The 17,279-nt window shown below is 42.8% G+C and overlaps 1 protein-coding gene across 1 annotated transcript; it reads left to right on the top strand.

The window, feature by feature from the left end:
• The first annotated feature begins 2,111 nt into the window (after positions 1-2,111).
• On the top strand, positions 2,112-16,933 carry LOC141047820 (cytochrome P450 2W1-like). The gene is made up of 9 exons (XM_073543145.1): positions 2,112-2,374; positions 3,614-3,776; positions 4,734-4,883; positions 5,221-5,378; positions 8,707-8,880; positions 9,072-9,219; positions 9,312-9,496; positions 13,048-13,189; positions 13,781-16,933. Exons 1-9 carry the CDS (start codon positions 2,195-2,197, stop codon positions 13,966-13,968), a joined length of 1,488 nt encoding a protein of 495 aa, XP_073399246.1. The 5' UTR covers positions 2,112-2,194; the 3' UTR covers positions 13,969-16,933.
• Positions 16,934-17,279: the final 346 nt, after the last annotated feature.

A 17,279-nucleotide genomic window follows, 5' to 3' on the forward strand; every position in this document is an offset into this window, starting at 1 on the left:
TGAGCTGCCTTACCGACTCTGCATGAGACTCATCACTGAGCTGCCTTACCGACCCTGCATGAGACTCATCACTGAGCTGCCTTACTGGCCCTGCTTGAGACTCATCACTGAGCTGCCTTACCGGCCCTGCATGAGACTCATCACTGAGCTGTCTTACTGGCCCTGCATTAGACTCATCACTGAGCTGTCTTACCGACCCTGCATGAGACTCATCACTGAGCTGTCCTACCGGCCCTGCTTGAGACTCATCACTGAGCTGCCTTACCGGTCCTGCATGAGACTCATCACTGAGCTGTCTTACCGGCCCTGCATTAGACTCATCACTGAGCTGCCTTACCGACCCTGCATGAGACTCATCACTGAGCTGTCTTACCGGCCCTGCATGAGACTCATCACTGAGCTGCCTTCCCGGCCCTGCTTGAGACTCATCATTGAGCTGCCTTCCCGGCCCTGCTTGAGACTCATCACTGAGCTGCCTTACCGACCCTGCATGAGACTCATCACTGAGCTGCCTTACCGGCCCTGCATGAGACTCATCACTGAGCTGCCTTACCGGCCCTGCTTGAGACTCATCACTGAGCTGCCTTACCGGCCTTGCATGAGACTCATCACTGAGCTGTCTTACTGGCCCTGCATTAGACTCATCACTGAGCTGCCTTACCGGCCCTGCATGAGACTCATCACTGAGCTGTCTTACCGGCCCTGCATTAGACTCATCACTGAGCTGCCTTACCGACCCTGCATGAGACTCATCACTGAGCTGTCCTACCGGCCCTGCTTGAGACTCATCACTGAGCTGCCTTACCGGCAATGCATGAGACTCATCACTGAGCTGTCTTACTGGCCCTGCATTAGACTCATCACTGAGCTGCCTTACCGACCCTGCATGAGACTCATCACTGAGCTGCCTTACCGGCCCTGCATGAGACTCATCACTAAGCTGCCTTACCGACCCTGCATGAGACTCATCACTGAGCTGCCTTACCGGCCCTGCATGAGACTCATTACTGAGCTGCCTTACCGGCCCTGCTTGAGACTCATCACTGAGCTGCCCTACCGGCCATGCATGAGACTCATCACTGAGCTGTCTTACTGGCCCTGCTTTAGACTCATCACTGAGCTGCCTTACCGGCCCTGCATGAGACTCATCACTGAGCTCACTTACTGGCCCTGCATTAGACTCATCACTGAGCTGCCTTACCGGCCCTGCATGAGACTCATCACTGAGCTGCCTTACCGACCCTCTTTTACCTAGTTTATGGATGACACAGCCTAAACAATTGCTGCCCTCCAGCATTGTGTCTTTTATACATTCATTTGATTAAGTGAAAAACGCTGAAGGAATTCAAAAACGCATTGATGGGTCAAATCCACAAGGAAAAAATAAGCGGCGCGAGCATAAAGTTTCAGAGATCTCATTTACTTTTCTTGCACTGTAAAATGTTGATTTTGAAAAAGTGCTTAAGAAAAAAAAAACGCAGCTTGTGAACAAGTCCTAGACAGAAAAATACGGTAATTATTTTTTTCCTCATTAGATGCATGTCTATGAAGATTCATTTCTATGCTTACAATCGATGAATACATTAAAGGGGTATTCCCATCTCCAACATCTCATACCTTTGTAGGTACAATAATAATAATATTAGCAAGTACCTCCAATTAGAAATTCAGTATAGTTTTTCTGATTCACTATGTCACTACAGGCATTGCAGGACCTTAGGCATCCATGGTTATGACCACTAGCAACTAGCTGTCACTGTATCAGTGGTCGTATCCATGGGTACCTAAGGTCCTGCAATGCCTGCACATGAGGAAAGAGACATAGCGAATCAGATAAACTATACTACATTTCTAATTGGAGGTGTTTGCTAATATTATTACTATTATTACACCTACTACATATTGGGATAGGATCTTGGAGATGGGAATAGCCCTTTAAGCACTGTATTATTTGACCCTTGGCATTGGCAATAATAGGCTGAGTATACATGTTGAGAAATATTGTTCATTTATCAAGTGACTGAAACTTTGCCAACCAATCGAGTCTCCTTGCTTTATCTCTTCAATAGAATAACACATCAGGTCCAGAAATGCTGTTTGCTCAGGGAGGACTTCAGCTACGGAGGGACAATATTTAAGTCTGGGGAACTTTCCTAAATGCCTAAGAGCGACTTCTCCAACCAGTAGATGCACCATGGCCTCAGGAGCAGTAACGCTTTTCCTTCTCTCCACGGTCGTCATGATGGTTGTGAAGATCCTACTGAGCTTTACTAAAAGAAAGATTTATCATTTCCCACCGGGACCAACCCCACTCCCCTTCATTGGTAACCTGCACATACTGGACATAAGAAGGCAAGACATCACTTTTATGGAGGTAAGGTAAAACAATCATTTTACTTTTGATCACGAAGCTTAAAATCAGTCCTATTTCTGTCCCCATGCATGGAAACTTTATGGACAGTGGAGCAGGACTGGACAATAAGAGAAACTTGAAGTAGAATGTCTGTCTCTAGCTCCTCCCTCTCCATAGAATCTTATAAGCACCAACTGTCATCTCCTTTTTTTTTCCGTAATGTGAAAATATGTCTTCACTGAATACAGATTTTACTTGTAAATTGAGAATGGTGGATCCATCCAATCAGAGAAAGAAGCAGATTTTTCTTATAAGATATATCACAAAGTCGCCGATTTTCATGTCTAGTATTGATTTATGAAATATAAATTAATTAATGGTTATCCTTTAAGGTGGTATTGTTTAAATTGGTGCTGCATTTAACTTTGTGCGGAAACAGGGCACTCCTGAAATTTGACAGTTCAGACTAGAGACTTGGTCATTCCTGGAGATCCAGCCATCTGGCTACCTTCAGAGCAGAACTCTCAAGTGCACACTCCACACCTGGGAAACCAACCACTTTGAGGCGGCCGAAAACCTAGGCAACGAGTATTAAACTATGGAATTAAAATTCCCTCCATTCTTGAGATGATTTTTTTTTAGGAACAAAATTTGAAAAATTGCACGTTTTTACCAGTACTTTGCAATTTTAACCTTTAATAAACCCGAAACTAGAAAGTCTAGCTAGGATTAGTGTATGAGACGACACTTCATTTTTTAGAGGTTTTATAAAAATACTAATTGGAGTTCTTTATGGAGCAATAGGGTGACCACATGTGGTGGCATATAGTGCTCCGAAGCAGATGTTGACAGCTGGGGTCAAAGCCATCATGTTTTTGGAATAATGGTGGGTGCCAGGTCCTTAAAGGTCCAAGGAACCTGCTGTTTCTTAATATGTATATAGATATGTTTGTTAATTTGTTAAAAAGATAATTCCCTAAAGTTCTTTTGTATTTTATCTGCTGACAATTTTTTTCCAGCCTTGAGTCTCTTGTGTATTCTTTTAGGGGGACAGGGGAGTAGAGGGATAACTTTGTTGGCCAAGGGGGCATATTGGACTTGTTAGGTTCGGAGGCATCCATAATGGAAGATAGAATGCCAAGTATTACGCACTCTGGACGGATTGAGGCTTTCGAGTAAAATGTCCATGTCTGCAGTGGAACAACAGTTTTTATTTGGTTGTGATTAGATGCGTTTCAATAATATATTATTCTTTTACAGCTTGCAAAGAAATACGGTTCGTTCTTCACCTTCCATTTGGGCTCTGCGAAAGCGGTGGTTCTGGTTGGGTACGAAGCCAATAAAGAGGCTCTTGTCACAGCCAATTATGATTTTGGAAATCGTGGTCCAATCCGTATTGCTGATGACTTTCAGATGAATCATGGTAAGTAAGCCTCTCAAGTCATTTTGAGAATACGGAAAACGGTCTTAGGAGCGCAGGAAAGAGACTCAGATGAGAGATGGGGTTAAACCATAAACACCTCCACCTGATGAAGACGGATCCTCCGCCGAAACGTGTTGTGGTTTAACCCCATCTCTGGTCTGAGTCTCTTTCCTGCGCTCCTAAGACGGTTTCGATATTCTCATTGCTCCTATCCTCCATCAGAGGTTTTCGACTGGAGCTGCGGTGGAGACCTGGCATCCTTGTCTGTCCCTGGGTTGCTTCCTAAGCGCTCCTCTATGACCCCTCATTACTGACTCTAATCTCAAGTCATTTTAGCCTAGAATTACTTGAGAATTGGAGTTCACGGCTTCACGCACGTAATCTCCAGCATTAGCAAGCATGGCTGTGGTGGCTTTGTGCCATGATTGTGCCACGATTTTGCTCCTTGCAGTCTAGCCCTCTGCATAATAAAATCAGATTAGTCCCACATCCGAGAACAGGTGATGGGAACAAGGTACACATACCATAAAGGCAACACATATTGCTACTAAGAACACTGAGAGGAGAGGATAAGAACCTAGTCGGCATGTGACCCCAAGTATGAAAATCGCATTCTGGTGGTCATGTGATAAAGGAGAATCCTGACAGTATGCACATCGCACACAGTCACAATTTGTCACGTGATACAGGAGAATCCTGACAGTATGCACATTGTACACCATCACAATTTGGCAAATAAAATGACTGCAAAAATTTCACTCGAGTTAGAAAATCCATTTATTGAAAATAATCCAGTAATAAAAGGGAAGGCTTCCTCTGTGCAAAGGTCACAGATTAGTTGTAAGGACTGACCTTTATGCCAAGTATCCAAGAAATGAATGAAAAATTGAATTATCTTGCAAAACATATGACTCAACTGCGCCATAACTGCAAATGTTATCATTTTTTCTCTTCTAGGAGTGGTCTTCTCCAATGGAGAAATATGGAAAATAACTCGAAGATTTATGCTTTCCATATTAAGAGATCTTGGGATGGGGAAGAAACCCATTGAAGGCAGGATTATCGATGAGCTACAGTTTCTAAGTACAGCTATTCAGTCTTATAATGGTGAGTGGTGTCAGTTTCATACAGGACACTGTGGTGTCGAAGCGTTGACCCTTCTCCTGTATACACACTTTACATGGGGGTCCCATGTTCTTCAGTGGTGATCTACCAATCCTTGAGTTTTGTTGGCATGTGCTGACCAATAAATGACTATAAACATTGACCATATATCACTGTGGTTATAATTAACTCATTGCCTACAGTCAGGAATTTACTGGGACAATTACATGATCCAAGCAGTGCTTTTGCTAAGCCATATATTTTGGGGGGTTTTCTGTGCATTTTGAGAATGTATTTTATATGTCTGTTCGGTAATGTTATTTCACATGGTATATTCCAGGTAAACCTTTTGATAAGAAAATTCTTTATCTTGCTGCCCCTAACATAACTTTTGGGATGTTATTTGGGAGACGATTTGACTATAATAACCCAACATTTCAGAAGATGATAACCATCATGGATGAGCTTGTTATCAACACTGGTACTCCGCCAGCAAAGGTAATGTACACCAATATCACTGAAAATAGTGATTAGTAAATAAATTATACACCAGATAAAGACAAAGATAGAACTCAGGTCAGGACATGGGGTAACACCATAGAAACAGGTGCGAGATATGGATATATAGAGGCAAATATGTAGTATACACAGTCAGAGGACAGACTTATTCTGAAACAAATATAAACCTAGCACTCAACTTAAAGGTATATGCAAGGCGGTTTATTGTAGTACACGAAAAAAGACGTTTCTGTCAATGTGACCTTCTTCAGTTACGTGTGGTATATAGATTGTAAAGAGCTTCTAGGCATCTATCAGAAAGGACGATGGGTGTCCACCGGCCATCACACCGCATCTGGAGGCACGTTTGCCCCTCTCCTATATACTGACAAGCTCATTACCTTAGAGAGATTATTCTCCTCAACGCTTAAAGTACCATCGTCCTTTCTGATAGATGCCTATAAGCTCTACACAATCTACATACCACACGTAACTGAAGAAGGTCACATTGACCGAAACGTCTTTTTTCGTGTACTACAATAAACCGCCTTGCAAATACGTTTAAGTTGAGTGCTAGGTTTATATTTGTTGCTTTAACGGTTTGGGAACCTAACCGTAGCGCCATCTTGAGTTATGCTCACGGTGTTCTTTCTAGACTTATTCTGAAGGCTAAGTACATAGGGTTCTCATATAATTAGATCAATATTCATACTACTGAATGGAAGCACTGATTAGGATGGGGGTGGTGAAAGTAGCACAGGAGGGTTTGGGAGGAATTGAGCACTTATACTAAACTTAATGCATACATTTTCTGGGGTGGTGACTCTTTGTGGGTTGGTTCAGTTGCACAAGCCAATGACTTAAAATGGTTGTCCAATGAATAAAGTACATTTTACTCAATAGATCTTAGAATCAAGATGGATTTGTGTTGTGAACTCATTTTCTGGTTTACCTCTGGCTTCTGGTGAGGGTGGTGGAGCTGGCTGGGTTGACAGAGGAGTCGTGAGTTCTCCATCCGGGCTCCCTCTAGTGGAGACAGTAGGTAAGGAAGCTGATCTAAATGGCAGAGACCTGCCACCTGAGGAGGAGGACTGTGAGTGGACATCAGGATTTAAGACAGCCGACTCCCTAATTTTGTGCTGGTGATTTTTTCCTGCCCTGAGGTTCTGGCTTCCAGTTCTGTTCCTGCCTTCTCAAGCTAAGTGTGCACTGCTATTTTTTCACATGAGATTTGGTCTGGTTTACTCAGTTTTTTGTGGTCAGCCAGCCCCTGCTGGGGCTGTGCTGAATTTCCATTCTTATGTCTCTGTTTATGCCAGTTTGCCTTTTGTCCCTGATCAGATTGGTCTCTTTTTGCTCTGTCTTCAGAATATACCAGAGTGCTGATATAGGGAATTGAAGTCTAGCGACTTCAGGGTTTTTGTTATCAGAAAGTGTTGGACATTTTTTGGCAGGGTTTTGTGCGTGATTGCAGACAGCATCTTTCCTTTACTGTCCTTTCTAGTTAGTGTGGGCCCCATCGTTTGCTCAGCCTATTTTTTTTATCTGTGTTTGTGCTTTCATCTTGTCTCACCAACAATACATGTTTGGGCAGTTTAGATTTCCCCTTTTCTTGCTTTAGGCTTATTTAGTTCTCTGGCTGTGACGAGGCATCTAGAATCATCGCAAGTACGCTCCACGGCTACTGCTAGTTGTGTGGATAGGATCATGTTATGATGAGTCACCGAAGGAGGAAAAAACAAAATACCAGCTAAGTCCAGAAAAACCAGAGAGGTTGGCAGCTATCGGATTGCAGATCCCTGGACCTATCCACAACAACTAGCAGTAGCCGTGGGGGGTTCCTACGGTGCCCTAGACCCCTCGATCACAGCCGGAAAACTACATAGCCTAAAGACAGAAAGGGGAAAAACTAAACTGCCCCAGAGCAGACCCCAAAGCAATAGGCAGCCCCCAACATATAATGACAGTGAAGCAAGATGAAAACACTAACACAGATAGAAAGATAGGTTGAGCAAATGATGGGGCCCAAGCTAACTACATAGGACAGGATAGGAAAGCTGCTGTCTGCCATCCGCAAAAACCCTATCAAAATGAGCCAACTGACTGATAGGAAAAACAGGCCCTGAAGTCGCTAGGCTTCAAAAGACTATATCAGCACTCAGGTATATTCTGAAGACAGAGCAAAAGATCAACAGATCAGAGACAAAAATGGAATTCAGCTCACCCCCGGCCGGGGATGGCAGAACTCCCAAAAAACAAGGCAAAACAAAAACAAAACTGAAGAGTACAAAGTAGAGCAGAAAAACTTAGCTTTGAGATGCAGGAATCAGACTGGTCTCCAAGAATCCAGCAGGAAAATCACCAGCCAGGAAGAAGGGCGTCGGCAGCCTTATATCCAGTCCTCAATTCCAGCCACCCAGTCATCATCTAGCTGCCCAGGTGTTTGATAATCAGCCTCACTACCTTCCTTCACCAGAGGAGGGAGTTCATCAGACCTCAATGGTGAAGGGAAAAATGAACTCACAACAGGATCAGGGGTCTGCAATCCGCTTAGTTACCAACCTCTCTGGTTTTCTGTGGCTTAGCTTGTTTTTGTTTTTCCTCCTCGGTGACTCATTCATAACAGATTTGTTAAAAAAAAGTCCCTGTACTAAGATAATGTTATAAATGGCTGTGTCTGACCATACAGGATCATGGTTGGCACTGACCATAATTCTTGAGCAGGAAATAAATAAGTAATTAAACAGATGACATAGCAGTGGCTTGCAGTTACTGCTTTAGGTGAGGTAAAACATTTCCCTGCCTGTTTTATCCCAGGAGTGAGTGTTTCTGTCGCGACTCCAGCTCTCTGACTTCATCATAAATCAAGTTAAAGACGTGAGCTTAAAGGCTCCTACTTCACTGACTTGATTTATGATGATTTCAGAGAGCTTGAGACATGACAAAAAGACTCAGTCCTGTGATAAAACAGGCAGGGAAATATTTTACCTCACAGAAAGAAGCAATTGCAAGCTACTGCTATGTCGTTTGCATAAACAATTATTCTTCCTTGTGGCATGTGCTAATGGTTGGCATGGTCAGGCACACCCATTACACAATACGTAGCAAGGGCACATTTATAAGATTATGTCAGCACAGGAACATTTTTTAACACATTAAAATGTGGAACTTATTATCATTCCAAGAGCTATTGATTAAAATGTACTTTGTTCGTGGGCCAACCCCTATAATTCCCTCCAGAACTGTTTTCTGTCATTTAGCCTTATACACTACAGTATTCGTAGATTCATGATATTTAGCCATATCATTGGATATTTTCCTATTCTAGATTTACAATGTCTTCCCAAAGCTGAAATTTTTCTTAAAAGAACCACGACTTGTTAGGAACCGGATTGATCAACTAAATGAAATTTTGAAGGATCTCTTTAACGAATCGAAAGAAGTTAAAGGTGAAGATTCTTTCAGGACATTTGCCGAAGCCTTCGTGCAGAAGGATGAAAGGGTAAAGAGCTTTAAAGGGAACCATCACCATAAAATTGCAGAGATTACTGTTCACCAATAATTAGGAAAGCTCTCCTTATTCTTAAGCCAAGAATAAGCAGGGAAGAAAATGTCTTTTATCTCTGACCCCTGTAGATGTACGTCATGGTGTAATAGTGTAATATCACTATTTTACGTCTTTGCGTCTTTTAGGAAATTGTAGAAGATGAAAAAGAGAAACTCTTCACAGAAAGGAATTTCTTGGCTACTGCATTTGATTTTATGCTTGGTGGGACGGAGACCACGTCCACGACGATACAGTGGGCTATTCTGCTCATGATGAAATATCCTCAGATACAGAGTAAGTAGTAATACAAGTTGACCCACTAAAGACAAGATCGAGTGCAGGTTAAGCCAACAAATGAAAAGAAAATCACATTTTATGTTTTCCAGGAAAAGCTCAGGATGAAATTGAAAACGTGATTGGGTTTGAGCGTCTGCCTAGATGGGATGACCAGAAAGTCCTTCCATACTGCTTGGCTTTAGTCCATGAAGTTCAGCGATTTGCTAGCATTTTCCAGTATTTACCACATTCTACCTCCACCGATGTGCATTTCCGAGACTATTTTATACCAAAGGTAATTCTTTTCCTGGCAACAAATATTGTGTTGCAAAACTGTCACGATCCAGGTTGGATCTGACAGAGCATATGCACAAAGTAACCTTTTTTTTTCCCTTGGCTGTGTGCCAAAGGTGGTTTTGCCCCCGGTGGCCATTAGGGTCATTGCACTGTGGTGATTTCAGTTGTAGTTTCCCCCCCCCCGGTGGCCATTAGGGTCATTGCACTTTGGTTACCTTTACCTTAGTTTGTGCACGTAATTATGTAACAGGTGTGGTAGCTCTATAAGAGAGTATCAGGTGTGTTGATCACTGTTGGTGAAAGTATCCATTTGCAAGCAAGCCTGGGTGAAGGATGGAGCTAAAGGAGAGTCACAGGCAGCTCAGAGAGAGTCCTAGAGTGGATTGGTGGAGCCAGCAATGGTGTCTGCAAGGAGTGCTGGCATGGCGTGGTGGAGTCGCAGCGATGGTGCCAGCAAGGAGTGCCTGCATGGCTTGGTGGAGTGGCAGTTGCCGTGTAGAACTGCACTCACGGTGCTGGACTTGGTTGCTGAGAGCTGGACTCAAGCATGCTGGACTTTTTGGCAGAAAAGCTGGACTCATTTGCGGGACTCCGCTTCTGGACAGCTGCATGGAGGTGGTGGACTCTGGTTGCTCCAAGGCTGCACTATGGTGCATAAGCAACAGAGCAAAGCTAAGTGGTGTTTCCCCTGTTTTGTCACTTTTCCTTATGTGTGTTTAGTGCAGTGGTGGGATTAGTTTCCGCACCGACCAATTCCCTAGCAAGGGTTTAGGTGCAGGGTGAGTTAGGGTTTTGAGGTTCCTGATCATCACCCGGTGCGGAACCGGCCTAGGGAACGTTAGGAGTGTAGAGACACTGACTCAGGGGAGTGCAGGAGGTCTCCACGTCTTTATTCCCTATCGCAGGGCCACCATTGTTATTGTTACCCAGGTTTCCCCTTTTCCCCTATGTCTTATTGTATTAGTTAACGGCCTGCGGGCTGCGTCACATAGGACAATCACACGTGCCGCGTCCTGTTGTATCAGTTACTGGCCTGCTGGCCGTGTCACTCAGGAAGGGGCACGTGACAAAAACCTAATGTAAGCGTTATCCAAATTGTTTCACTATTCAAGTAACCCGGATTATAACTTTACTTAATCTCTAAACCTTTATTGGTGGTGATACTATTACTGTTCATTCAGTGCTATACTGTACACTTCAGATCTATAACAGTCAATGTCAACATGGGGCACTGTATGTTGCCACTGTGATGAGGGGCACCATATGTCTGCCACTGATATAATGGGCACTGTATGTCTGCCACTGGTATGAGAGCACTGTATGTCTGCCACTGGTGTGAGAGCTCTGTATGTCTACCACTGGTATGAGGGCCACTGTATGCCTGCCACTGTTATGAGGCTCACTGTATGTCTGCCACTGGTATGAGAAGTAGAGTGTGTCTACCACAGGTATGATGGTAAATGTACATCTGCCATAATATGAAGGACATTGTATGTCTGCCATGGTTATGAGGAAAACTGTACATCTGCCACTGTTATGAGGAGTACAGTGTGTTTGCCACTGGTATAAGGGAAACTGTATGTCCGCCCTGGTATGAGGGACTCTGTATGTCTGCCACTGTTATGAGGGCACTGTATGTTTCCAATGTAATGAGGGGCACTATATGTTGTCATTGTTATGCGGTGCACGGTTTGCCTGCCATTGGTATGATGGGCACTGTATGTCTGCCACTGGAATGAGGGGCACTGTATGTCTGCCTCTGGTATGAAGAGTACAGTATGCTTGCCACTGATATGAGTGACAATGTATGTCTACCTCTGATATGAGTGACTCTGTATGTCTGCCACTGTTATGAGGAGTACTGTGTGTCTGCCACTAGTATGATGGGCGCTGTATGTCTGCCAATGGTATGATGGGTGAAATATCTCTGCCTTTTTTACGAGGATTACTGTGTGTCTGCCACTGTTATGAGGGGCACTGTATATCTGCTATTTGTTTGAGGAGTACTGTATGTCTGCCATTGTTATAAGGGACTTTGTATCTTTGCCACTGTTATAAAGGGCTTTATATGTATGCCACTGGTATGAGACACTGTGTCTGGCACTTGTCTAGTGAAAACTGTACTGTATATCCAGCCTTTTCTATGGAAGACAGTGCCTTGCACTGTTATGGGACACTGCGTACCTTGAACTTTTATGATGGAATTGCGAGACAGGCAATATTTGGGTACAGTTCTAGAGAAACTGTGTGGCTGGCAATAGCACAGGGGCAATGTCATGTATGTGGGACACTTATGGAGACACTGTGCATCTAACACTATTATAGGGAACCTCTGTGGCTGGCACTGGTATGGGGAGACCAATATAATTAACAATTATATTGGCGCTCTGTATGTCTGAGACATCGCGAGTCTGTTATTTTAATGGAGGGAACTGTACAGCTGGAAATGGTATAGGGGCAGGCTCGGACTGGCCCACAGGAAAACATGCGATGCTCACAGGGGGTCACTGTGCGGGACTATCTTGACAAAATAGAGCAGCATGTTGGACTACTTTGTTCAGTACTTTTCTCCAGATCAGAGTTTCTTAAACAGGATTTCCAATGCACATGTGAACATAGCCTACCAGTTCTCTGAATGCTGAGCTCTGTATAACCCTGCCCACTCCACTGATTGGCAGCTTTCTGTGTACACTGTGCATAGGCATAAATCTGCCAATCAGTTGTGGAGGCGGGGTTATACACAGCTTATGAGTATGGAGGACTACATATTCAGTACATTGGCTTAATGGTTAGCACTGTTGCTTTGCAGCACTGGTGTACTGGGTTCAAATCCCACCACGGACAACACTGATAGGGAATGTAGATTGATAGTCCCAATGTACAGTAATGTGTCTCATTGAATCCTTGTAGAGGAAAGGTCGCACTCAACAGGATAAAATGTGACACATTTATTCACATATAATTACATGTCAGGTCAGAGTGGAAAAACAAGAGTGCTCACAAGCTGACAACGGCCGTTTCGCACTGCTCTAGCACTTCCACGGGTCCGAGCAGCGCGAAACGGCCATTGTCAGCTTGTGAGCACTCTTGTTTTTCCACTCCTACCTGACATGTAATTATATGTCAATAAATGTGTCACATTTTATCCTGTTGAGTGCGACCTTTCCTCTACAAGGATTCAATGAGTTGATCGCTGCGAGGTCAAGCACCCGGGAGCTCAGGACGACAGCTGACTGCCAGACATACACCACCAGCGGACATCTGGTAATAGCGGTGCCGTCTGCAATCTCTATTTTGTACAGTAATGTTTCTGCACAGCGCAGTGGAAATTAATGGTGCTATATAAGTGAGTAGAATAAATTAATCTAAAACATTTGTCAAGAGGAATTCAAATTTCCACGGTGCCCATGAAAAACAGAAGAAAGACATTTACGGCCGCCTCTGTTAAGTACAGTTAGCATAGAGGGAATAGCTGGAATCCCACTAGCGATTATTATATTTGCAAGAAGTGTGAAGTACGTGAAACACATCTGTCATTCTATATTTTAGGGAACCACAGTGATTCCACTCTGGGCTTCTGTTCACGTTGATGAAACCCAATGGGAGACCCCCAAACAGTTTAACCCTAATCATTTCTTGGATGCTGATGGAAAGTTTTTGAAAAAAGATGCATTTTATCCTTTCTCCAAAGGTGAGTAGATTGCAATAACTTACTATTGTTGCAACTAAAGTTTTGCTAATTAATTTCCAAATATACCTCTATAGCAGTGAGAAAACGTTTTTTTCTGATCAAAGCTCCAAAATTCCCTGAAAATATTTTGGCATTGTTCATACTGAGGGGCCATGCTGGAGTCAGACAAAATCTTAATGAAACTGGCTCATCGGAAAAGTGCTGTGTGCCTCGCCGCATATCTTACTCCAGTCCGTGACTGGAGTAAGATTTCTGGCCTAATGTGACGAACCGTGATGTCACACCCCCATTCTGCCCCCCATTTTGGTAAAGCTGGGCAAAATTGGTGTGTGAGCTCGGAAAGTCACAACATTTTTAGACGTATCAAAGTTTTCTAGATCTCATTTTGATGAACTGGAGCCATAAAAATAATTAGATGATATAATTCTGACTGACTTCAGTCAACACTAGAGGAAGCTCAGGAGCTTACTGTATACTGATTATATACTGAGCTCAATAATAAAGGAGTGTGCAGAAAGCTCCTCTTGTTGAGGATCCAGTTCTGTTGTGATTTACCAATCCCATAATCTGACTTTTTTTCTGTATCCATAGGGCGCAGAGTGTGTGCTGGAGAAAGCCTTGCCAGAATGGAGCTATTTATTTTCATCATTGGATTGCTGCAGAAGTTCACATTCACACCTCCTCCAGGAATGAGTACGGATGACTTGGACCTCACTCCAGAAGTGGTCTTCACCATGAGGACCAAGAGTTACAAACTTTGTGCAACTCCCAGGCATTAGACTTTTCCAAAATGTGTACTTGGTAGTTGGGTCTTTGGGATGCCCGTTCAATCCGGTATTAGTCATGAAGGTCAAGTGGACCTCTATGCTCCACCATGCTGGGCACTTACTAAACTGACACCTGTCTAATAACTGTTTTTAACAAAATTAGCTCCATCTTTGTGATTATGCTGAAGAAAATCCTATAAAATGTAAGTCTTTTCATAGCATGTAGAGATGATGATGTTGACCTTGAAGGAGAAAGTGACCACTCATTTAACTACGAGTGGAGCATATAACCCAACAACATAAGACTATTGAAGCTGACAAGTAACAGAGAAGACTTGCAAATAATCATGTACTGTATAAAAAGTAAAAACGCAGAAAATGGAAAACATATATAATTTTATCACAATTGACACATTTTTCAATAATAAGTCATAACGTATGCATGCTTATAACATTTATATAGAAACTTAAAATAACTAAAAAAAACAAAACATGTAGGGTATTGAAAAGGAGAGGATGACAGATTTAATATAAGTATCCTGCATTTTGCACAAAGTTTTGCACAGGGTGGAATCAGGAACGTCATGAAGGGAGTAGCGGAATCTCAAGCTGATCATTGCTAATTACTAAACTCAAGGGGCGAAGTAAATGTTCACAACAGCAGGAGATGAGTCAGTTGATTTTTCAGGAGGTAGTGACTTATAGGTTTATAATATAGAGAGCAGATCCTCATGAGTTAAGTGATAAGGTCTGGAGGAGAACCGCCACCAGTTGAAAGTTTGAGTGTTCAAATGTAAAAATACAGGGGGCTCTAAGTGCTCCGGAGCACCTTAATGCGAGAGAAAAAGAGGTTCATACATATAGCTAGTCATTGTAAGAGTATTCTTGTGTCCTTGAGGTGCTTTATATAAGACATTGGTCCATTCACTACATAATTTGCTCATGTTAAAATATGACCCATAATTTGGAATCACTTTGTTACCCTATTTATTGATGTAGTATGTGAATTTTTTAGTGTCTCGCGATTTTCCATAATATAAAATATTTTTCAATATTAATCTGAAATATAGTGTCAAGTGTATGCCATGTGGCATCTATTGGATTTATCGTCCCGAATGGAGATGGACACATGCTTTGTCTTTCTTTTCATCTGTTGGCGTCCCGGACCTTAGCCGGGCACCAATACCTTATACGAGACCGACCCTGTTGGTATCATCTAAGGAAGGGTGTAGTTTACGGATGTGGTGTATAAAGAGCCACCTTGATCTTTTGATCATAAATGAACAAAGTGAACGGTCGCTTAGGCTGCTTTCACACAACAGTCTTTTTAAATCCGGCACGATGCAGCGAAAAGTGTAAAACCGGATCCGGAATCGGATCAGGTTTTGTCACATAGAATGTAATGATCGCCGCATCGTGCCGGATGGACATGCGGTGCCTCCTTTTTTTGCCGGATACGGCAAACATGCGCCGTGCGGCGTCAGCAAAAAACGTTCCCTGCAACGGTTTTTTACAGTGCCAAAATGGCTTTTTAAAGAGCGCATGCCCGGACACTGTGAGTTTTAACCCCACATGTGCCCGGCGAGCTTCTCTCTCTCTCTCTCTCCATACATACATACATACTTTTCTGCGGCTGACTCTCTCGTCCCCCGATGCAGCATATATTTCTCCTGCGGCTCCTTTAAATGTTGTTCAAGCCGCATCAGGCGCCACATCTACATCCGGTGTCACCGCTGCAGGCCGGATCCGCACGCCGCCGGACCCCACACACCGGATGTGTGAAAGTAGCCTTAGCTTATGCCCACAATGCCGGCTGTTCAGTTGGAGGCTCTGCCAAGGTTTCTTTTACTTTTAATGGCAAGAAAACTAATTTTGCCCTCAAATTTATGGAAATCTCTACAGAATACGACAATGATGTCAGTTCACCACTGATTTGGTAAGAACAGACATTTAAAGGGGGGCCTATAACAAGGTCAGAAATGGGCAGTTTTTGCTCTTATTTTATTCCCGCTTCCATTGTTTTTCTTTTTTACGGTTCCAGAGATAGGGGCCTTTTTTTGCAGTCCTAATTTTTATGCTCTTTGCAAAGAGATGTGTCTGATATTGTATTTATGTGGAGGAGCCTAAAGACACGCCCCCAAAAATCCTATGGGCCACGCCCCTGAGTATCCTGTGGGCCACGCCCCTGAGAATCCTGTGGGCCACACCCATGAGAATCCTGTGGGCCATGCCCCTTGTAAAGATCAGAAAAATTAGTCCTAAATAAAAGGTTCATATGATATCTCTGGAACTCTATGGTGGATTAAAAACAAATACTTGGGTGAGCAGCAAGATAAAATAAAAGCAATAATTGGACATTTTTTGACCCGTTGACATTTCTTTTTTAAGGTGCATTTTAAAAGGCGATTGTTTAGTGTCCTGTTTATAGAGGCCCAATAGAATTCTATGCGCACAGAATGATTGTTAATCCAATTGTTCTGCGCACATAGAATATTATTGTCATCGGCAGCACGTGACCTGTTTACACGGGATGATGTGTAGCCAAGAACAATGATTTTAATTCTGGCATGAATGATCTGTTTGCTTGAATTTTTGTATGAGCCGATAATTAGCGACCGAGCGTTCTAATGAACACTTGTTCCCAATTATGAACTGGTCTTAATTGGCTTTTACGGGGGAAACATTCGGATAAGAATACAGCAGTGGGTCGGTGGAGAATAATGTGGTGCCTGCGAGCAGTCTGGCTGTTGATGACAAATTGCTCAACCGCACTGGATAATTCCAAGTATGTGTGCCTGAAATCTTTTTCTAAAATAGATATGTAAAACCTTTATTTAAATTTCTTATAGTAATTGTAAATTATGTTTTTAGATGAATATTTATAGCTGTGTACAGACTGTGTAGATAAGATGCATTACAGCTTATGCATGTGATATATTTGTTGCCATTACTGGTGCAATAAAAACATCATGCTGAAGTTACTAGTATTTGTGTTTCTTATTTCCATATACATTTTTTTTAATTTAAATTAACCATCAGAATCCTGTCTCACTTCTGATTTACAATTGATCAGCTTCAAATCTGCATCAAAATCTGCAAAAAAAATCAATGGCCGATTTTGAATGCAGATTTTATCAGATATTTCTGTCACTTATAGGGTATGTGCACATTTTGCATTTTTATTGCATTTCTTTCTGCAAAGTTTTGTCACAAAACCTGAAGGATTTCCTATTATCCAAAAAGTGAATAAGATTCCTGAAGTGTCATGCACACGGGGACGGCTCCAGGTTTTCGTGGGCCCCGGGCAAAAGAGTCTCAGTGGG

Source organism: Dendrobates tinctorius, unplaced genomic scaffold (genome assembly GCF_039654945.1).
Source record: "Dendrobates tinctorius isolate UK_male_01 unplaced genomic scaffold, ASM3965494v1 ptg000129l, whole genome shotgun sequence".
Classification (NCBI taxonomy): domain Eukaryota; kingdom Metazoa; phylum Chordata; class Amphibia; order Anura; family Dendrobatidae; genus Dendrobates; species Dendrobates tinctorius.